The sequence below is a fragment of the Lemur catta genome, chromosome 1 (assembly GCF_020740605.2).
Source record: "Lemur catta isolate mLemCat1 chromosome 1, mLemCat1.pri, whole genome shotgun sequence".
NCBI lineage: Eukaryota > Metazoa > Chordata > Mammalia > Primates > Lemuridae > Lemur > Lemur catta.
The window spans coordinates 86184475-86208950 of record NC_059128.1 but is presented as its reverse complement, the minus strand read 5'-3'; the positions used below and the strand labels follow the sequence as shown (position 1 = coordinate 86208950).

Here is a 24476-nt window from a genome sequence, read left to right as displayed (position 1 = left end):
CATGATTAAATGCTAGAAAAGCCCATAGGAGGAAACTAATAATTCAACTGGAAGGGGAGAAGGGTGTTTGGAGAAAGCCTCATAAAAGATGCAAAACTTAAATTACGTAAAAAAATAAGTAGGATTTTTCTAGGGGGAGAATAACAGGTAAGCTATGTTAGGACAGAAAGCGTCTCTAAAGATGAGAAGGTGCACACACGTTTGAGGAGCAGAGGATGATTTGGTATGATAGTGAAGCTGAGGCCCTAAGGAAGTTTGCCTGGGATCAGGCTTTCCCCAGGCTCCCACTTATTCCTGAAACATTGGAATAAACATTATAGGCAAGCAGCTCAAGCAGAATGGTTTTCCTCTTGTGACTATGATCAATACATAGTTAGTGACTGACGCTGCACCTACCAGTTCCTCATTGTTTAGTGATGTCCTAATCACCATAGCCAGGGAGAGTCCAGATTTCCGGGCAGCCAAAGTCTAAAATAAATAGAATTAGGACTTATTAATACACGGGGAGGCTGCCATGTAGATAATGCTCAGCAGAAGGTAAAAATGTAAGAATATCAGTTATCATTGTTCATGTTTTAGTTAATAGGGGCCTGCCATTTTCAGCAATCAGCCAATTCATCTGGAACATGGAATCACAGAACATTAAAACTGGAAAAGATCCCATAGATCATCAAATCCAACCCTTACATTTTATAAATGATGAAACTGAGGCCTAGAAAGGCAAGATGATCAGCCCAAGGTGGCCCGGGTAGCAAGAGGCTCTTAGGACTTTGTTATTCCCCATGGTGGTCATGATCACTTTTTTTTTTCATAAAACATGACCACTGATACAGAGCCAGCCTGACTTGGGCGATACTCCTGAATTATAATTGGTGTTAGATGGTTCTTGAGCTGTTCACAGTTCCCTAGAATGTTCTTCCTTCCATATCTAGTCAGGATATTTTCTTCCAAGTGTTCATTTTATCTGCTGAGAATCAGTCTATCTGGATTCATTTTCTTCATTTAATGCCGGTAACTTAGGTAATCTTAAATAAGACTCAAGTCCCTTTAATTTCCATACCTATAAAATAGAACCATCATCACCTGTTCCTACTTACAACGTATGCACTACAATAAACTTGACAGCACTGTAGAGAATTTTGGAAGCCAGAAGTTCCATATGGAAATATTAAATCTGATATCCCATTAGGAGCAAAGGGCAGTCATAGTGGAATAATGCATTCCTGATCACCCCTAGCCCCATCTGGTAACACAAATATCTCCTCAGGGCAACAAACTCATGCACTCGGATAGAATTCAGCACACACCTGAGTAAGGATGTCTCCACTCTCTCTACCCTACCATGTGAACATATAGACGGCTTATCTCCAAGGGTTTACCCAAGATAATATTCCATCTCTGACAAGTATTGTCTCCAAAATTTGTCTGTGTTTGTACCTGTTGTGTACATAATTTGGTCTTTCAGAATTGAACCAAATGTTAAATTCTTCGAAAACCCAAGCTCCTTATTCTTGTATGTCTCTGTCTTTTCATTTCCCCATCTTGCCCTCTTTTACCCCATGAATAAGTGCAGTGCATGTTTGAGAAGACTGGCGAATATTAATTAGATAAACTGAAAAACACTTACCATGGCCTGAAGATTCCAGGAATGGGAAGAAACAAAATGTAAATCATCAGACATATGAGAGGTAGGAAAAGAACACAACAATGTTAAATTAACACTTCAAAATAAAGTCTACTCCATAATGACAGGAATCTGAGCTAACTGCACAGACACGTCATGCTCTCCAGTATAAGATCTTTTCGGTCAAGATCATATTTTAAAACTCAAGTGATGGTCTTCAGATAAAGGTTTCCTTAGCAAAATTAAAAATTCTATCAAAAAATGATACACGTTGTTAAAAGGGAATTCATGTTTCTCTAGGAGAAAATACATTTTTCATATCATACACTATTAAAATATGCCTATAAAAATATGAAGACATTTTGGATGACAGAAAACACTTTTTTTCATGCTTATGGGCTATTTTTACTTTTTACAGTTTAATACAAACCACTATCAATTCTTTGCATTTCTAAGTGGTCTCACCGTATTTCCTTATAGGAGAGATTTATTCAGAGTCATGATCAGGAATAATAAAGATTTTAATGACTTGGAAGCCATGGTTTTCTTTAGATAGTAGGAGAACATATTAATTTGGCTAGAATTAACCTTAATAGAATAAAGAATTGATTAATATTATCTACTTGATTTCTAAAGTATTCAAGTCTATTGGGTTAAGGTAAAGAAGTTCAAATCAAGCCTTAAACTTTGCAAATTAAACTTGTGGTCATTCATAACACTGAACACATCAAAGCCTAGCTGCAGAAGCTTACTTGGCGTGCTGTGTAATTTCTTTTTGCTCAATTATAGGGTCATTTTAACTCAATTTGTAATTTCAACTCATCTCAAAAGCTGTCAAAAGTTTAGAGTTATTTATTCCATCTAATAGATTTTAAAGAAATAATAAATATAACACTTTGTAGAATGTGGCCTCATATATTTTATTCTGTGAAATACTTACAGGCTAGGCATTGATGAGAAGGATATTACATTTTAGTAAAGAAAAAGTCAACACATATAATCAAAGGGAATTAAACAGGCATAACTTACCACATCTCGTACGATAGGCAAAGTTTTTTTTCTGCGGAGATCCGGCATACTGTCAATACCATAAAGTCCCCACGCAGCCCTGAAAAGGGAAAGAAAAGCAATAATTTCAATAGGTAAGATGACTTCCCATAAGAAAAAATCCAGTGTTCGTAGTATAAAGGCTATGAAAAATATTAAATGGATACCATGGTTTTCAACTAATTCACGAAGCAGCAAAGATCCAAGACCCTAGGACTTGGTCCAATGAGAGGGAAGAAGACTCTAGCTACCACACCTGTTGATCACTTGCCTTCTTGGATAGTTCTGTACGTTGACCCTTTAAAGTATACATGGCCTGGTTGGACACAGTGGTTTTATGTTAGCAACACAGAGAGGAGAATCAAAATTGTTAGATATATGGAACTTTGTACCTCCAGGAGGAAACAGAACCAAACCATTTTTGGTGCAAGCTTAGTCTGTCTGCAATGGTAAAGAAATTACTTTTATTATAAAAACAATACTTTTGTGTGCTTCATCTTCACAGATTAAACTCAAAAATGGCATCTGAAGGAGCCACGGACACATTTAAAATATTAGTGATTACCTTATACCAAAAGTCCCACTTGTCTGAATTTATCCCACACAAATGCACATAATTATTTATAAAATAATTTGTTGTGTAAGGATGTTCATTGCAATTTTTTATAATAGCAACACAATCTAAGTTACCTATATATTCATCAATAGTATACTGATTGAATGAATTGATGGGAAGAATGCAGTAATTAAAGTGGAAGAGATAAATATGTATCTTTGTTTCTTAAAAATGAGTTTGACACACTGAATTTGACTTTTTATTGCATCAAATCTAGTCATTTTATAAAACCAACAAGATGCTAAAATCACTGATGATCGCATCTCCTTATGCTCACTTGGACTACAAACCTCCTGCTGACCTCTTGCTCAGGGTCAGCGTATTCACCATGAACAGCATAGTTTATGCCTCTGGGTGCTGGCTGGGCAACTCTGTCATTGGAACAGGCTACAACAGCTTGTGACAGGTTATCAATGTTTTACAATCCAATTTTTCACCGACAGAGAGATGGCCTCTGTGTTCTTGCTGCTGAGCTTAATAAAAGACTTCTTATCTTAATGGATTTTTCTTAGTAGCCGTGGTCCTAACTCTAACACTTCCTTGACGTGTCAATGACTGGCACAGTAGTCTTAGACAATTCACTAAATGCATCATACAATTCATGTCAAATAGTAATAAAAACAAAATAGTAATAGTGATAAAATGGTAACAAGTGAATAATAACACCGTAACTTCGTTTGTGAGGACAAATGCAATAAGTGTGATAAAACCACTGCAAATGTACACAAGGATGTCAGTGATGAATAAATTATTCTTAGTCATGCACTTCAACTAAAAGTTGTCTTTAGTTTAGATCGTAGAATAAAGGAAAGGAGTAAATGTGGACCAGAGATTAAGAATGATGAAAGAAGGAGAAATGAAGGGAAGAGAATGTACGCAGAAGGGAGAAATGGCATTTAAGACCCTCTCCACACTGATTCTATGATAAAGCAGCTAATATGGTTTCCCTAATTGCCCAGAATAATGACAATTGGCACTTTTTAGGTGAAATGCTGTGATAGTCCCAGTGAGTCAAAGCCCCCTCTCAGAATGCACACCGACTACTCCATCAAGGTAACTTCTTCCCTCCTGTCCTCTTTCCATATTCCTTCCCTCTCCCTGCCAATGCTGGTGTGACCCTTCCACATTCAAAACATCAAATACATGGGGAAAGGGCTATGTCAATTGTTTCTTGAAGAATTTTTCCATTTCATTTGCTCCAATCTTAGGCTGTGCTTCAAAGCAGTTTTTATTTTCTCCTCTCTGTGAACAGTATTATAATAATAATGACCTAAGTGTAAGCAGGAATAAATATCCTTCTGCCATAGTACATGCTAATCTGCCATGGTACATGTTAATCATACTATCTCACTGTCTCCAATTGTTTTGAAATTTTTTGACTCCTAAATAATGTGACTTTCATAGCTATGTAGAAAAACACGTTCAGTTCAGATAATAGTTGAGAAAGTGATTTATAAACTGCAAAGTGTTATATAAATGAGTTGCATATTTTCTTCCTACCAGTAATAAGTATTTTTTGCCTTTATGTTTTCCTTCTCATGAAACTTAATTCAGATTTTCAAAGTGCACCCAGAATCTTGAGTCTGGAATCAGTTACACACATGTATTTTCTCGGGCCTGACACTTCTCTCCTATGCTTGTCTCATCAGAGCAGAGATATCCAAGGATGTACGGCAAATCTGAGCAATAATGAGTCCAAGTTAGAAGACATGCATCCAAAATTTATCTCTGCCTTTTCTGAGTTTGTCATTGAATCTTACTGAACTTAGAGTTGGTAATATGGAAAACTGCAAGACAATAAAAATGCTTTCTTAACCTTTACAGGTAGTCTCAAAAATGTTCTTTACCATGTTGTGTTTCCTCATACTTTTACATTTTAATTATTACCATAAGAAGTTTAGATAAATTTACACTTCCATGAGCCTATCCATCAAGTAATAATAAAAAAAACCTAGACCTTAATAAAAAAATTCGGCCCTACTGGCCTCATCTCATGATTAGAGAAGCATCTGATAAATACATTGAAGACCTACACAAATGCAAAATATTTTTGCAATATGTATCAGAAGGCTTCCTACCCAGGAGAGATCTTGGAGAGATTAAAAAACAAAAAATGGTGAAGACTAGAAATATCAATAGACAAATGATTGGGCCATCCCACATCTATAACAGTATGAACTGGGGCCTACAATTAACCTCATGTTACATTTCATGGAACTAAAGTTAAACAATTTACCCAGGCCCAGATTATACAGCCAGTGAATGGCAGCTTGATTTCCATTGCAGGATTATTTTACCTGAAACTTCATGTTCTTAATAGCCACAAGGTTTTTTTGCTAGGAGGAAATAAGAGTTATGTACCAGTTGATCCAGGAGTGCTGCCAACATTCAGATATTTTTTCAATGCATTTCAAGAGAGTATTATCTTCGGATCAAAAACTCTGTATTCATTGTATAAAATAGCCCTAATCTTTCCCAAATGGTTCCTTTGCAGCTATTCAAGTGTTCTCCCTAGGACAAAAGGAGCTTTTAGACTACAGGCATTACAGGTGGGATAAAAAGGTGAGATCTGTGGAAATATCTGAAAAGTCAGTGATCACATAAAATTGACAAAAATAGATATTATGTTAAAGGCTAAATGAAGGGAGATGTGGTCTAATTCAACATTTGCTCTATTAACATGGTTTTTATTAATAATATTTTAATTGAAAAATCATAACTGTATACATTTATGGGGTACAGTGTGATGTTTTTATACAGGTATACAATGTGAACTGATTAAATCAAGCTAATTAACATTCATCACCTCACTTATTTTTTGTGGTGAGACCTTCGAAATTTACACTTAGTTAACATAGTTTTAATATTTCAATGGTTCTGTTTCTCAATTCTTTCCATAATAATATTAAAACGAGTTTACTGAATTTAATAAAATCTGATGTGTAAAAGTCTATTGCTACGTACTTTGACTCAGATTCAGTTGTCTTGTTACAAAATAAATACAATATAAATTATACAAATTACATATATTCTGGAATTTTGAAGACATCTGATATTTAGGTAGAGGAAATAATAGCTGATTTTACTGATGAAATACAGAATAGTTATTTTCATTCAAAATTGATCTGGTAACCTGTTGAATGTATAGAGATTGGAAAAGACCTCCAAGAAGGCACCAGGAGAGCACTGCATGAAAACTGTCAAGCAGGTATATGAAAAAATGCTCATCGTTAATCATCATGAAAGGTAAAATAAAACCACAATGAGATATCACCTCACACATGTAAGAATGGCTATTATCAAAAAGACAACAGGTGTTGGCGATGCTATGAAGAAAAGGGAGCACCTGCACACTGTTGATGGGAATGTAGATTAGTACAGCCATTATAAAAAACAGCATGGAGGTTCCTCAAAAAATTAAAAATAGAACTAACATAGGATCAATTTGATATATACCATTTGATATATACTGGCTATATATAAAAAATGGAATCAGTATGTTGAAAAAATATCTGCATTCCTAAGTTTATTGTCACATTATTCACAATAGCCAATACATGAAATAGACCTAACTGCTCATCAATAGATAAATCGATAATGAAAATGTGGTAATATATACATAACAAAATACTATTTCTCCTTAAATAAGAATGAAATCCTTACATTTGCAACAACATGAATGAACCTGGAGGATATTATGTTAAGTGAAATAGTGGACATAGAAAGACAAATACTGCATGATCTCACCCATACGTGGAATTTAAAACGTTGATCTCTCAGAACTAGACAATAGAATGATAGTTACCAGAGTGGTTGGCAAAATTTTAGTGAGAGAGGAATAAGTTCAAGAGATCTATTGTACAATATGGTGACCACAGTTAATAACAATGTATTATTTTCCTGAAAAATGCTAAGAAAGTGGATGTTAAGTGATCTCACTACATAAATGATAACTATGTGAGGTACTGCATATGTTAATTAGGTAGATATAGTCATTCCACACCATGTGTGTATGTGTGTATATATATATATGTATATTTTAAAACTTAATATTGTATGTGTTAAATACATACAATTTTATCTGTCAATTTAAAAATAATAACTAAAAAACAAATGGTAAGACAATTTTAAAAAAGAAAACTGTCAAGCAGATCTTCCAAAGGAATATCTTTCTGACTATGGGACAAAGATGTGCTATTTCCACAAGTGGACATTGATGAATATTTGGCTAATATTCATAGACTAGCTAATTTCCATTAGAAATTAAAAAACTGGTAGACTTTGTTTATATCTGAAGAAGTTTTAAAATTAATTGAAAACCATTGGCCAAAAATATAAATGCATAGTGTTTCTGTTTATGTCTGTGTTTCTAAGACAATTACTGGATAGAGCTATGTAATTAATCTTTTTCAGCATTATAGAAGATTAAGCCAATGTAAAATACTCATAATGAATCATTCTAAATTTCCATCCTTTAATACAGCTATATCTTCTTTCAGACTTTTATAAACAACTCTTTGTATTTATTTATGTATGTAATGGTAAACATACAATAATATATTTTGCTGTTTTTTTGCTTAACATTTTGTATTTTACATACATTTAATACAATTTTCCTGATGATCATTACTTCATTTAAATATTCACCTGCTGAATATTAGCTATTCAGGATGTTTTATTCTCTCATTTTTTCACCTATTGTCAACACTGAATATCTGTGTCCGTGCAATAGAGGATTCACTCCCCACATACAATTAATCACCAATTCCTAAAGACTTTTTGATTCCATGCTTCATCAAAGCTAAGACACCATCTGTCGTAAGATACAGCATTATTTTATATACTATTATGAAGACATTAAATTAATTTGTAACACCAGGCTTTCTTAGCAATTTGAATTTAAATTTAGGGCCCACTTAAACTGACTTATTCTATGACAGATTTTTGTCATTTAATCAATCATTTTTGCCTATGCATGAAAGGAAAATATAAACGAAATAAATTAAATTAACTTATTCCTTAAACTTCTCATTCAGAGTCTAAATTTTTAGAACCACTCTTCATCGGAATTGTCAATGTGTAGAATTTTTCCCAAAATGTTGTTCATTAAGCCATCAAGAGCATCAGTGATTTGGTATTTTGTAAAATAGTGCTCCATATTATTGTTTCTTTTGTTCCATGCAGCATACAGCTGTGCTGCAGGTTTTGATGTTGGTAGGCTCTCAATCTTACAAAAAAACATCAAAAGAGACAAAGAGGACTCTATCTTTTCTCAAATCATCTTTATTGTTTTTAACTGAAATGATAAGATATTGTAGTAGTTGTCTGGCCATGCCACCCGCAAAAGCAGTCAATATCACAGTCCTGTGATATTTTCCCAGGACACTTAACTAACTTTTGACTAAGTTTACAAGCATACAGACGATGAAGGTCTTACAACTGCTGCTTGGCTACCAACATTTTTAAGAAACCATCAGTTATTAAGATGCATATCAATTTGTTATAATGCATAAAAAAATGTATGTTGTGGAACTGGTAAAATAGGATATTTTTGGCATCCGTCCCCCTGATGAACCTCCCCATTGACAGTGTGTTATTGCATTTCTTACCATTTTACCTAATCTCCCAGCTTTTTTGCCAGCCCATTTTTTAGACTGCCAATAGAGTGATTTTCTATATCACAAATCTAAACACATGTCATTTCCATACTCAATGTCCCTGATCACTGGCACGATATAGAACAAACCCCTTTACATCCAGTAAGGTACAACTGGCCCTCCAGTCTCATCCCTTTCAACTTCTCCCATCTACTTCTACTACTTCCAGCCATTCTGAACTCCCTGCAGATCCTCAGGGGCATTGCTCTAATTCCACACTTCTCTGTTTTTACTCCACTATTCCCTCTTCTGGTACTGGCCTCCTCACCCAGTAGCATAGGGCCAACACCTATTTGCCTCTCAAAGAAAACGTGGACAACACACTCACTGACTGACCCATAAGGTAGACCTAAACACCTCCTTCCATCTCAACCAACTGTCCTTCCCTATAACTTGAACATCAGGGATTCTCAGCAGGAAGACAAGGGGAGAGAGGGGAGAGAAATTTATGGCTCCTCCCTCTCAGATGGGCTTCTCAGCCCCTGCATGGATGAAAAGAAAACATTTGTTACTGACAGAGGATGTCCTACTTTTTGGTTGAACTGGGGCAGGAAAATGCCTGAGAACCATTGTTCTAAGTCTTTTGTCATAGCCCCTGTAAAACTGCCTTCTATTTCTTTACAGGAAATGTCCCTGCTATAATACATATTTCAAATCAAGAAACCGATCTTAATCAGCTCAACTTCCCTAGAATCAACTCTGGCAGGTAGCAAAGAAGAACAAAAAGTGGAAGTTAAAGAGACTAGGCCTTGGCACCAGAGGGATGTGACAGGAAATAAATCATGGTGTTGGTTTGAGATTTAGATTTTTATCTTTGAAATAACACCTGGAAAGAGCAAGCCAGAAGCCTAAGGAACAGGGAGAAAGTCAGGAACCTCACACTATAAAGGGTTAGTAGAAAAAACTTTAGTCACAGGGAAGAAGATAAAAGCCTAGTATTTACTAGGCCAGTAAATATGTTTTAACCTCTATGAGTCTCAGTTATCTCCTATGGAAAATGGAAAAAAAAAATATTTGCCTTACAGCCTTGTTGAGAGCATCAATTGATTGATTGATTGAGATAATACATGTAAGTAAATTACGTACTGTGGGTAGCAATCATTTTAACAGAGATTTGTGCAGACAGGAACAGTATTGAAGCTGATTGTACGTATGCTGGCCTACTCCTGCCTGGGGTATTCATTAATACATTCCTCCAAACTAAGGAATAGATTAGTAACAGAGTCTCTGGCAGACGTGAACTTGTAGGAAACTATACACCTAGAGAAGTCAAAGAAGAGAAGGGCAGAACACCAAAGTTGTGTTTGCACCCTATATTGTATTTTGAGCTCTGTTAATTTCCCCTTTTGACTCAGCTTTGGTCCAGACATCTTTCCCCTGCTGATCCTTGGTTAGCACCTTTGTCCTGACGATGCTACTTCTTGGTTGAGCTAATTGCTTGCCTCATCCTTATCTACAAGCCTAGTCCTAGTTATTAATATTTAATTTCACATCAGACAAGAATCTCATAGGTGACTCAACTAAGTTCACATTTCTGTTAACTGTAACCTCTGAAAAACACCGCTTTTATCTTCTCAAATATTTTTCTAAGCCCTGTCTCAAAAGGGAAACAAACTTCAAAGAATAAAGGTCCTCCTCAGTACTAATGATTCCAGACCCCACCATCTTCTCTGCATTAACCCCTAGATTCTCTTAACTGTGGCCATAAAGCAGGATGTTTTCCTTTCTGGGAAATTGCACATAGTACTCAAAAGTAACCTTGATGATCTCTGTAGAGGGAACCATATTACAGATCAACACACCATCTTTCAATAAGACCAGAATGGCCACAGCTCCTCTTGCCTTGGAGTGATCCTTCCTTCCTTGGTTGAACATAAGATGAAGTAATTGGCTTGAGTTCAGAGGCCACGGTTGTATGAAAAATACATAAAATTAGGCACAGTGGAACAATAATGTTCATGCCTGAGAGCTAAAAGGAAAATGAAACTTAAAGTACAGAATAGTCATACCTTTCATCTTGCTTATTCTGGGCATGTACTAATAAAATAGTGAATTGGCATGGTGAATTTCTCATCATTTTTTAAATGTTTTCCTTTCTTTCTCTCTGTCTTGTTTTCTCTCTCTGGCTTTCTCTAGTAAATCTAGTAAATTTTCTCTAGTCGATCTCTACAAAGTGACTCCACGGCAGCAGGCAAGGAACACGTCTGTTCGGCCGAGTGCCTGGAACACAGTGGGTATCAATAAACAATTTTTAAATGTTCTTGAATATCTCCACAAACATGTCAGCACTTTCAAGCCAATACATCCATTTTAGAACCAATTATTTTTGCTGCAAATTTTTTTGGATGTTTCCTTTTAATTTCTCTGTTTTGTGTATCAGCACCATTTGTGCAAAGAGGTTTAAAGTACTAAATAACAGCTAATCCTAGTAGTAAAATTGAAACAACCTATGAAATGATATATTCCAACATTCTTGTATTTTAGAGATGTGGGAACTGGACTGCAAAAAATATAAATACTTGCCCAAGATACCCAGATTATTAATAGCGAGCTAGGTCAGGGCTCTAGACCATCATTGCAGTCCTCTTTTTCCCCTCTTCTTCACCTCTAATATCCAAGGAGTATCAAGCCTTGTCCATTTTTATTCTCTCTCTCTCTCTCATCCTCACATCCTCTCTCATTTGCATCTTCCTTTACATTTTGATCACCACGTATATTTGTTGTGAATTTTATTGTTACGCCTGAAATTCTTTTTGGTGACTTCCTAAAAACTAATTTCCCCATCTCTAGTTTATCTCAGCTTCAATTCATCTTGAACAAAACCACCGCATCCATCTTCCTACAGCTATTTAGCCACGAGACTAACATGATGAAAACAATGTTTTAAGAAGACTAGTCTGGCAGTGATATTCATGATGGATTGGAGGACGAATAAAGGAGACAGAGAGATTGTCTAAAAGATTGTTGCAGTAATCCCAGATTCCTTAATGGATTCCTTAATGAGGGTCTTGACTGAGGTGGTTTCACCACTTTCTTTTTCAACCCCTCCATTCCACTTCATGAACTCTGGTAAAATTCCCAATTCAAACTGCCATAATATTTTAAAGAGTAAATGCCCTCACTGTCAAGGAGAAGCTGTATTCTACTAAATTACTTTCTCCTTTCTTGGGCATTTGACCTCTTGAAGCTCCATAATGCTCCTTAACACTTTAGGCAGGCATTTTTTTCAAACGCTTGTTCCTTCGAAACATGGTTTCAGAAGTGCTAGCTACTCATTATTCATCTTTACATTAACTTTTAAAACCTAATTCCATTTTTAAGTTTTTAAAGAAATAAAGGGGATATAAAAGATATACTATCCTGGTAAGAGAGGAGATTGAAAATTATATTTCCAGTAATTAAAAATCTTTTTTTTATAGAAAAACAACAAAGTGGTCATAGGTTTTTATTACAAGGAGTTGAAAAAGCAAAAACCTAAATGCAGCTTCTAACACTCTCTTGCACGTTTTCTCAATATTAGGCTTGGGAACAATGTGAGGTGTCAGGGATTAATTTCTAACAGCTCAGTTAGAATACGGACCTTCTTGAGCTCATTTCCTTAACACATTGTTTATCAAGTGGACAATGTAGCCTTTTCTAGGGTTTTCAATTCCCTATTCCAAAAACCTTTCTTACTCCTTCTATAATGTTATGTGCACCTGCACCTAAATTAACCTCAGAGATTATCACATACTGCAGAACAGAAAACAAGAAAATGCAGCCCCCAAACTGTCTCATAATCAAACTATTGTTTGAAAAAAATTTTCCTTTAATTAAAATCCTGTGCTATGTAGGGTCTCAATTTAAGGTGTTAGTTTTTCAACATCCAAGCCATGCTTCTGTGGATCAAAACCATAGTAAATATGAAACTCTGTGTAAGAATGTCCCTTGGTTTGAAGCTAATTTTTTTTTCAGTAATCTCTTTCTGGAAAATCTTAGCATCCATTTATACATATTCATAATTCATGAAAGACCAGCATCTTAATAGGCTTTATTTAAAAGTCATTAAATAGAATCAAATATTCAATAGCACAGAAACCATATGTCTCAAAGATAAAACCTTAGATATCTGTTAATTATACTGTTCTTTAGAAGTATGCTGTATATTTTAACCCCTAAGATTTTTAATAATCCCTCTTCTATCAGTAATGAAAATTAGCAGTACCTGACAGCAGAGACTAAAGCTACCTGGTGGTTGCCAGACTTTCACAACCCACATCCCTCTTATTATTAGAAAATGTTTCTTGCATCCTCTTTTATAGTTTCCCAGTTCCACGTGAACAGGAACACAAAATATAACCCAGGCTTTAGCTCACACTAAAGACATATCCAACACAGTGGTTTAGCTTTCACAGATAGTACCAAGGAAGTCCCTCTGGTCCTACTCACCTCAAAGGATAAAAAATGAATAAGGTAAAGAAGATTCCCACTCTGTGTATCTTAGTAAGTACCCCATTCACAGGCAGTACAACTGAGTCAGGCCCTGGTTATATATTATTCCATGGGTGTCTCACTATTTTAAGAGAAAGTACAGAATTCTTAGGATAGAATTAAAATCTAATTTTATAAAGACAATAAATGCACACCAGGTACTGTATTAAAGAATTGCCAATCAGAGGATGGGTGTTGGAGGAATTCCAATTGATCCAAACATGCAAGGATAAAATATAATAATATTGTAGTATCAATTATATTTTTTAAAAGTTTCTCTGGCCACTGATTCCCAGTCTGTTATTTCTCTCCCTCAGTAGCTCCATTTTTGCCTTTGCCTCCTTCAATGTGTGATCTCAACTCCTATGGCTGGTAGACTTCTGACACCATTGGACTAGAGAATATTCTCTCACCTCTGAAAATTTCAATCATGACTTACCTGTTCTATTGGCAAGTTGAGAAATGGCTTCCCCAACCTACCCATCTGCTACAAAATAATTTGTCTGCAATCCATGAAAGTACACAGAGGAGTGACTGCCCAGAGTTGTGCAAATGATCAGAAGCATACAAAGTTAGCAAGATTCAACTGCATACTCTTAAATAACTTTTTTTAATAGCTGAGGATCAATCTGACCATGCTACCACTGCACTCAATTTATTCTGTTTCTGACAGACATTAAGCATTGTGCTGAAGTTGTTTGCTCACAGCTTACATCTGACTTTCCCCAGATTATGAACTCCTTAAAAATAGGAACTACATAAATCTTACTTTCCATGCTTAGTAGTTAGTATAGGATTTTATACATATTAGATACTCAGTGAATAATGAAATTAATAAGTGAAATAATTCCTTCATTTTTTAAAGTTTTATTTTATTTTTAATTGACAAATAATAAATGTATGCAATTTATGGGGTTGAACATAATGTTTTGATACATATAAACATTGTGGAATGATCTTTTTTTAAAAATACTCCTTTCTAAAGCAAATGTGTATGGGTGAGTGCACATACATACACATTTGGAAGTGTTCAGTAATTAGAAACTAAAACACTGTCCCAGTTTGTTTTTTTTTTCCCCCTGCTTCAGGATTTGGAACAAATATTTTTATTCTAAAATGTATAATTCTCTGAAAATTGAAAAACAAATAAATTCCTCTGCAAACCAAACCGTTGTTCTTACTGTTCTTAGCATAGGGGCATTTTGCCTCCACAGGGCAATCAGGGTTGAAATACAGAGCAAGTACTGTCTGTTCGTAATGGATACGCCTTGCATATTCAGGTATAGTTGCTAGACGAAATGGAGGTTTAGAAAACAGACACCCAACCAAAAAGTAATTGTAGCTATTTAAACAAAGACATATCCATCTATGTTTAGCTTAATGTGTAATCAACTCTGCTAGTGCAGACTGTCAAACTAGTACTGTATTCTAGAAATACTTTTTAAACCCAGTATTTCAAATAAACAAACCAACATAGATCTAATTAGGGTGGAGGGGAGAAAGAAGGAACCAAACTGTAGATTTGGGGGATTTGGCTGGAGAAGGAGAAAGAGGGAAGATCTTATTTATTCTCTCCAGCTCCTGTAAGGAACACCTTATGTACGTATCATAATTTAGCAGTCTTCTTTCTGAATGTGTTGGTGTCGGGGCTGGTTGGCACTGTGTATGATTCTCTGGACTTTGGCAAGAATTATCTGGTCAGTGGTATGTAAGTAAAGCTCTTTGAAAAGAGACATGTTTCTGAATACGGTCAGTAACACAAAAATGATACAAACATCTACCTGAATTTTTCCTTTGGGTGCATGCCTGCCTAGTATTAATATTTGTCCATAACGCCTATTACATGGATCTCTCCTCTGCAGTTTGCCATGGTACGAGCTTAACTACTTACCTTTTTGTGATTATTTCCCCTTGAGAAGGGAGGAAAGAGAACACATGTTAAATTTGTTTGTAAACTGTGAGTACTATGATAATAGAACAAAAGTAGTAACCTTGTACCAGTCAACAAGTACTGGTCACAGAACACATCAGTGCCTCATAACTTGGTCACTTTGCCTCCCTAGCCAAGCTCTAATTATCATTTGAGCTAATGATAATTAGAACCCCATAGAAATAGATGGGTCTTAGGCATGAATAAACCAATAAGAAGTAATCTCCTGGGTCTTATCTTACAACCAGAGGACAATGTATCAGGGAAGAGCAGACTTTTGCATCCCCGATTTTTCTATAGAAAAAGCAGCTAACTGCATCAGCCAAATATCCCAAGAAGAATCACTAACATTGCACCCATCACTCTGTTCATATTGAGGGAGAACTCTGGGACAAAGGGTGAGACTTTGGGGGGATGAGTGTTATTGCTTCCATTTCGTGCAATGCAACCAGTGGTGCACTGGAGCTGGCCCCACGGCTCTGGAGACTAGATTGTACACATCTTTCCCCAACTCCACATTCAGAAATGTTACACTGATAGCTTGAAATTGACCACAGTAGGATAACTTAGACCAGGAAAATAGGGAAATACTACAAACTAGGGTCTTTTTTTTTTAACTGACGAGCCAGTTGTAAAACATTTACCAGAACACCACTAACCACAATTCTTGCTAATATCTCAATAAAGAACTCCTATAGTTTGTTACTTCACTAACTGAACTAATTCCTTTATTTTCCTTTATCTTTGTCTTTGATTGACATGGACTCTTAGATCTTTCTACATCGTATATGAATCAATATTTAGTTCTTTTAAATCAGTATTTTTCTCATAAACTCAATTGAAAGGGAAGCCACCATAGAGGTACACATAAATAGTCATGGAATTCACAGTGACAACATCAATTCAGTGCTTTTTATGAGATGATTCTCTGGTCAAATTAATTCACTTCAACATTAACCGAGTTCCTACTATATGCCTAGGCTACTAAGTGCCATAGAATATTGGGAGATAATTCTTCATGGGTCTCTTGCATTTATGTACATCTTGTTATTGGAGGCACTGATTGCCTTTTGTAGTGTATATTTCTCTGTAGTAGAGGACAGATTTGTTTGCTGATCAGTACAGTAAATATTATGTCTCCCTGTGAAACAGAGTTTGACTTGGTTTGCTTGGATTTCGGTTTCCCAAATGGAAAAACGGATACAAATTCACTGTGTGTCCTGCATCCACCTAGGCCCACCTCCATGTCACCTTGTGAGACTTAGGGGACAAGGGGAATTGTTGCAAACATTATACTCATGCTGCCTGCTATGTCATGAGTAATAATATTGTCTCCGACCCAAGAGTCCAGTGTCTTCTGTGAGCGCCTATTACAACTGCGGCAGGCTAACTTGTCAGCTTGCAAGTAAGGTAAAATATCAGACCCTCCACAGTTCTTGACATAGAGAACATAAAATAAGTTTATTATTGACCTTAAAGAAACATAAACTTGCTGGGGAGATCTGTGATGATATATAAGTGCATGTAATCATAAAGCATTGAATTGCATATAACCAAACTATATAAATTAGTTCAAAAGAGGAAAGATTTCTATCATAAATGCATGAATCACTCATCATGAAGTAATTTAAGATACAGCATTGCACTTCAGTGCAAAATAAATATTTTATGCCACAGAAGCCTTATTTATGATAACGCTCATTAGATGAGAGCATTAATCATCTAATTAGTGGTAAAACAACTAATTTAAACCTAGAAATGATTTTCAAAAAAAATCACAGATGAGAAAAATTATTTAATAACACTTGTTTTGCTAGACAAAAAAATATGGTTTAGTAAGTTTTTCTTGCTTAATAAATTATAATAAACATATCTTCCAATTGTTGAAACTATATGTCAAGTACTGTACTAGGCTCTTTATATGTATTCTTTGTAACACTTACAATAACTTTTCAAGTAAGAATTACTATTTCTACTTTAGAGAGGAGGAAATTGTGGTTCAAAGAAGTTAAAAAAATTGTTCAAAGTTAATACAGTTGTTCAATAGCAGAAAATTGATTCAAATGATATTAGTCAAGCAGTTGTGAAACATAGGGTCTTATACATACTGTAAATGAAGTAAACATATTAACATGTCTGGTACTTTTTATTTTAAAAGTGCTAGACACTTTTGCCTATATTATGTCATTTAATCATATTTAATTTAAACTAATATGTAAATTGGATATCCCAATTCGGAAGCAGTTGCACCTATTTGTCTGGTCATACTGACAGCAAAATGCCAAATTGTAACCCATATGTAGCCAATGGAACAACCATGGTAGAACTTCTGAGATATCTGTACACATAAAATGCAAAGATCAACAGAGGATACCCTTCACTCTATCCCTGGACCATTTAGGTTAGTTTATAATTGGAGTATAGAATTGTTGCTCCAGATTGTGTATAATCTCTCAGCTATCAAATGAAGTTACTACGTAACTTCCAATGGGAGAGCTAGCAAGTTCCTTTTCTCTTTGAGTTTCCAAGACATTGACCCCACCATACCTTCAGCTCTACTCTGAAGCCCCCCCTCCTCAGACACCAAAATGTCCATGTAGTTGAACACTTAGAGTGAAGCGAGAAGAGGAGCAGAGGGGCTTGGAGAGCAGTCTGCAGCACCCCAGGGACACCTGCTTCCAGTACGGGAGCCCTGAGCTGTGAGGAAGGCTGTGACAAGGCACCCAAGGTCCAGGGGACTTGCCTTGTTAACCATGGATTTGTCTTGCATAAAGAAGTTGATGTTTCTCTTTTGGAGACTCTGAATCACATAGAGCCAGGGGTCCTTGCTTCATTCTGATTTGACTGTGTAGACATATGTGATAAGCATAAATGTATCTCGGGCAAAACCATACACAAGTGAGAGAACCAAAAAGTGATTTTTACCTCAAAAGTACTATAGTTTAGGGCTACTTATTGTATATTATGCATAAGTATTTTTTTTCAATCTCATCTTGTCAATGAGCCTTACATAACCTTACTATCCTATTTAATGCTGTAGTCTGCACATTGCCCCTTCCCTCTTTCAAAACTTACCCCCACCTCAGCAGTCCTAATCCCCTTTATTCTGCTTTATTTTTTCTATTTCATAGTTCTCAGGACCATCATACATATGTATATTATACAATTTATGTATGTTTATTTTTTTATCATCTACTAGAATTCAAGCTCCATCAGGGCAAGGATCTTTGTTTTATTACCAAATGCTTTGAACAATGCCTAGCACATAGTAGTTGCTCAATAAATATTATGGAACTGTTCAATAATGATAACTTATTGAGCTCTTATTACATGCCAGGTACTTTTATAGCTGCATACACACATTAATTCATTGAATCCATACAATAAACCAATGAGATAGAATTACTATTATCCTTATTTTATACATTAACATAGTCAAGTACAGAGGTGTTAAGCATCTTGTTCTAAAATCACACAACTAGCAAATTTGGAACTTAGACTTGCCCCAAGCAGTCTGGTTTCAGAGCTCATTATCTTGATCACTACGGTACTGATTGATATTTATGATGGTGACTGAGTCATTTTAAGAAAAGACATGCTGTATTCTGAATATTTTGTTTAAGTAGTCAAGGATATATATATGCAATACTGTTAGAAAGTCAATCAAAATTATTTCAACATTATATTATTCAGTTATCTTTAATGGGCACATCAGTTATCTGGATAATTAACTTACATGAATTACCCCACTCTCTCAAAAACTGTAGAATGCCAGTCAGCAATTTCTATTTCCATTGTCTCTTTTTCTTTCCCTCCCCTAATTATTTTACCTTTCCTGCTCTACTTTTGTTTTCATCTTCTCTAATTCTCTATCATCATCATTGACTGAGTTTTGTGTTGCTATAACAGAATACCCAAGCCTGGGTAATTTATCAGGAGAAGAGGTTTATTGAGGTCATGATTCTGGTGACTGGAAAGTTCAAGATTGGGCAGCTGCTTACACTCATGGTAGAAAGCAGAAGGGGAGCAGGTGTGTGCAGAGAGATCACATGGCAAGAAAGGAAGCAAGAGAAAGAAACCGAGGAAGTCAGACTCGTTTTAACAACCAGCTGTCTCTGAAACTAATCCACTCCCAGGAAAGCAAGAACTCAATCACCCCTGTGGGAGGGCATTAATCTGTTAATGCGGGATCCATCTTCAAGATTCAAACACCTCCCACTAGACTTCACCTCCCAATACTGCCACAACAGGGATTAAATTTCAGCGTGAGTTTTGGCAGAAACAAACCACATCCATACCATACCACAGCAATCATCATCATCATTCTCGTCATATAGTACCACTGTTACCTTACAATGTCACAATCCATTGCATGAGGATGTTTCCTCTCTGATACTGTGATATCCAAACTTTTATTTAGAACCCAATGTATCCATACTATTTCAGATACCTTGGATTTTATTTTCCATTAGTAGAACCAGCACAATGCCTTGTACTGGGAGTTACAAACACAACCAGAGTTCAGCATATTATATAGAGACTGACATTTCATGAATTGTGTGCTCTTGCCAGAGCAATTTGTTAAGCCAGGAGCTCTTGCTTTGTAGTTTCACTTTGCTGTAATTGTCTAGATTGTGATCATTTGACTACACTGAGTTGATTCTTTATATTCACCATTAATATGTCTATTGGAAACACCAGGAGGCTCCTATTTTCACATTATACCCGCTTACAAGTGCCACAAATACCTTTCACACAATTTACTCTCAGGTCTAGACATAATCATATCTGACAGGTATTTCCTTCACTTGATTCTGGTTTACTGCCCAACTGGGAGAATGGGCGCTTTCATCTAAGGAAGTAGAAGAGAGGTGATAAGAGTTCTTAAATATTGAGAGCATGGATTCATGATCCATTCTCTATTAATCATCAGACATTTAAATGTTAAAACAGAAACAATATTCCAATTGTTAACCATTTTCTTTTAGGAATGCTAGGTCTCATTGAACTGCTTCAAGAAGGTGGAGCTGAGTTCAAAATAATTTCAATAAAAATATTTCAAACCTTTCTATTATGGGAAATAACTTCTATTCATGTAAATGATCACTTAAGTTGATTGAAGGATGAGACTCAGGGAGAAATGGGTGGTAAATGACTAGTGGAAAGGGAAAGGAGAGACTATTATAGTACAAAAAAAAAAAACAAAAACAGAAAAATCATAATAATAAATACTTCTAGGAAGGCAATTTTTGAGTTTTTGTAAAGTGCATAACATCAGAAATGTTACCCTCATATGACTGAATATTTACAACAAATCCGTAATCTTCTATGCATTAATATAATACCATGCAATCACTGATTTCATTATATTATTTTAATCTCTTTAAAGAGAGTAAATCTTTGATCTAAAATTAAATTATTCTCCAATCTTTTCAAAGTAAAAACTTAATAGTTCAGCTAGAGAAATTTGTGCTTACATAAGCCAAGTTTAACTCTGCTAGTTATAAAGTCTGGGAAGTGTGGCTATAATTTCAACTGACTGAATTACACCCTTGTCACCTCACTGGTGACCAGTGTTGGAGGGATATCACTGTTGTACCCTCTAGTGAGAAGGGTGCTGTGAAGGGTGCAATGAAGGGTGAGGTGTTTGCATTCCATATCACACTCTGAATGGTTATATGAACCACTGCAAAAAGTAGACAAACTTAAAAGGTGACGTGACAAGGCTCTCTTTAACCCAGTGCCCTTCAATACATGAATGGATTAATAAAATATGGTATATGTGTACCATGGAGTTCTACTCTGCCATAAAAAAAAAAAAAAAAAAAAACAGAAAACAAAAATGGTGAATTATCTATTGTGTTATCCTGGATGGAGCTGGAGCCCATTCTTCTAAGTGAAGTATCACAAGAATGGAAAAACAAACACCACATGTACTCACCATTAAATTGGTACTAACCGAGCAACACTAATGTGCACATATGGGAAGTAACATTCATAGGGTATCAGGCAGGTGGGAGTGGGGAGGAGAGGATGGGTAAATTCACACCAAAGAGATGTGGTGGGTGCCATCTGGGGGATGGGCACACTTGTAGCTCTGACTCGGATGGTGCAAGGGCAATTTATGTAACCAAAGCATTTTTACCCCCATAATACTCTGAAGAAAAAAAAAAAAAAAGTCCCATGGTGGAAAAAGAGACCTGTTCTCTTTTGCTGTGGACAGTAGAATTAGGGCCAATTTGTGAAAACAACAGAGTTAGAAATTGGCTTATCATCAATCATTATGTTTATAATAAAGAAATACCAAATAACTAAATCTATAGAAGAGATTAATCCATAGAATCAAACACCATTATGAAGTTCTCAAATTTAATTATATTATTAACATTAAAATTTCTTTTAACGCTGTCTTTTAACATTAAAAATATTTTATGATTAAAATACAGATCAATATTATTCTTGCCACAAAAGAGATCCAATAACTTCAAAGAACAAAAAATATTCTACAAATAGAAGAAGTTATTGTCACCCTCTACATAAGGATGAAAACAAATTTTTTTTTTTTTTTTTGCTTAAACAACAAAAATTTATTTTCTTACAGTTTTGGAGGCTAGAGGCCAGAGATCAGAGTGCCAGCATCATCGAGTTCTGGTGAGGGCTTTCTTCCTGCTATCTTCTCATTTTGTCCTGTGTGTGTGTGTGTGTGTGTGTGTGTGTGTGTGTGTGTGTGTGTGTGTGTGTGTGTGTGTGTGTGTGTGTGTGCGCGCGCGCATGTGTGTGTTGTAGTGTGTGGGGGGAAACTCTCATGTGTGCTCTCTGGTATCTCTTTCTTCCCCCCACATATGTGTTATTTATTTATTTATTTATATCTAAGGATATTATAGGGGTACAAATGTTATGGTTACAGAAATTGCTTTCGGTACCATTTGAGTCAAACTTACAAGTGTGCTCATCCCCTCCGATCGTGTGCATTGTTAGCCATCAGGTGTGAATGTACTCATCCTCTCCTCCACCCCCACCTGTTTGATTTCCGATGAATGTTATTTCCAGATGTGCACATAAGTGTTGATTGATTATTTCCAATTTAATGGTGAGTATAAGTGGTGTTTGTTTTTCCATTCTTGCAATACTTCACTTAGAAGAATGATCTCCAGTTCCATCCAGGCTAACAAAAGAATGTGTCAAGGAAAACAAGAAGTGAGTTTGGTAAAATGGAGTTTGGCTAAGGATCTTGAAGTGCCTTTAGGATATGATCATCTATATACATCTGTCACTGCTCTAGCTGGATTATCATGTAATCTCCTAACTGGTCTACACAGAACAGTCAGAGTGATCTCTACAAATATATCCCAGAGTCCCTATTTTAAATCCCCTCATTGCTTCCTACAAAATTTATAAGAAGGTCCACATCCAGTATAGAGACCTGCTTGGCCCTCAGTGATCTGGAATTTGCATCTGTACAAACTGTCTTCAACCACTCTTCCCCTTGGTTCCTGCATTTGGACTATACTAGCCTTCTTTCCATCTCTGTACTTGGCACAACCCCATTTAGAGACCCTTAGCTCTTTGTGTGGGTATGAGGACAAGCCCACCTGTATGGCTGATTTGGGGTCACTAACCAGGAAGTGTCCCTTCTCCAATCCGTGGGAGCTTATGCACATCTTATGCACCTAGGCAGTGCCCTGCTCCATTTCAATCCCATACCACCCAACTCTTGACTCCTACAGTGGTCAATGTAGCTTATAGTATTTTGAAAGAACAGCACAGAGCTGCCTAAAGAGGACAGGGCACCTCTGTTCTCTTCACTAAGATCTGCTTTTATTTAGATCTCATTATCCAGATATTAACACAAATGTCACTTTGAAAAGCATTCCAAAACAGCTACCCTGGCACTCTCTAGCAGATTGTCTTCTTTCCTCAATAGTGTTTAACATCATCTGATAATTTCTTGTTTATTTGTTTCTTTCAGTATATTAGAATTTAAGTTCCATGAGAGTGAGATCTTGTTTGCCTTGCCTGACAGTTAAACCAGAGCCTACAATAGTGCCGGAAACATTGTAGGACGTCAATAGCCATTTGTTGAATGGATAAATATTCTCCAATAATCACTGGAGAAGTACTCTATCTTTTTGAGAAAGAAATAATAAATCGTTCACACACACAGAGCAGTGTATGAAAATATGTTTAGGTATGAAAGAGACTGACAACAGGAGGGCTAACAGAAGCTCATACTAAATTACATAGTAAACTGAATTTCAAGGAACAAAGACCACTCAGAGAATTTATAACACCAGGGAGCAAAGAGAGAAGAGTTTAAGTGTACTAGCCGGGTCTTAAACTCTAGGAAACAGGTAACAGGAGGTGTAAATAACAGAGAAAGAGTATAACTGTAAAAAATAATTTTCTGGGCGTGGAAACATAGTGAAGAAGAAGAAAAATAAATGTATTTTAAAATAGTTTTCATATGTACGAAAATTCATCAGCAATTCATTAAAAATAAAGGAAACCTCAGTGGAACTGAGAAAGCAAATCCAGATTTGTACATTTATACAATCAATACTGTATAGGCAATAGGGAAATCTTTGTAGGGAGATGAATTTCCCTTCAGAAAAGGCCTTATATTGAGGTAAGTCTAAATCATTTAACCTCTTATAACCTCAACATCTTATCAGTAAAATGGACATAATGATAGCACATTGCCTGGCTCTTCAATTAGCTTACTTGTAAAGGGTAAGATACCATGGCAGAGCAGGCTGAAGGACCAGGGGTGTGAGTGCAGGGTTTTTGGTAGGTGGGCTAAGATGGAATGCAGCAAAGCAGTAAGGCTGACAGGTGGCTCAACACAGGTGGAAGCTTCTAGGGTAGAGGTGGTTGAGGAAAAGGGAGAAAGAATAAGAAAGTGGTGAGAAGTGATGGGCTTTAGGGCACAAGTAAAAAAGGTAAGCTTTTGAAAGAAAGAAACAATTTCTTCAATGACCGGAAAACAACAACAAACTAATAAAGGACAGGGACAGTCCTTTACTATGAAAATAAACGAACAGGAAAAACAAGTAACAAGAAAGAATGCTACCAACATATGAAAAGTTTCCTAGGAAAAAATGAAGTGTGACAAGCTCATTGTCTTGCATTCAA

At 35.9% G+C, this 24476-nt stretch overlaps 1 protein-coding gene across 2 annotated transcripts in view; it reads right to left on the bottom strand.

Annotated features, from left to right (window-relative positions):
- UNC13C (unc-13 homolog C) overlaps window positions 1-24476 on the bottom strand; it is a 533240-nt gene that overhangs the window by 318106 nt on the left and 190658 nt on the right. Inside the window, exons 5-7 of one of the 2 annotated variants that reach the window (XM_045555386.1) lie at window positions 2654-2732; window positions 1628-1633; window positions 397-468 (exon numbers count right to left, since the gene is read on the bottom strand). In XM_045555386.1, coding sequence (XP_045411342.1) covers window positions 397-468; window positions 1628-1633; window positions 2654-2732 — 157 coding nt within the window. The remainder of the gene's footprint in view (window positions 1-396; window positions 469-1627; window positions 1634-2653; window positions 2733-24476) is intronic. The other variant, XM_045555388.1, reaches the window with a different exon arrangement.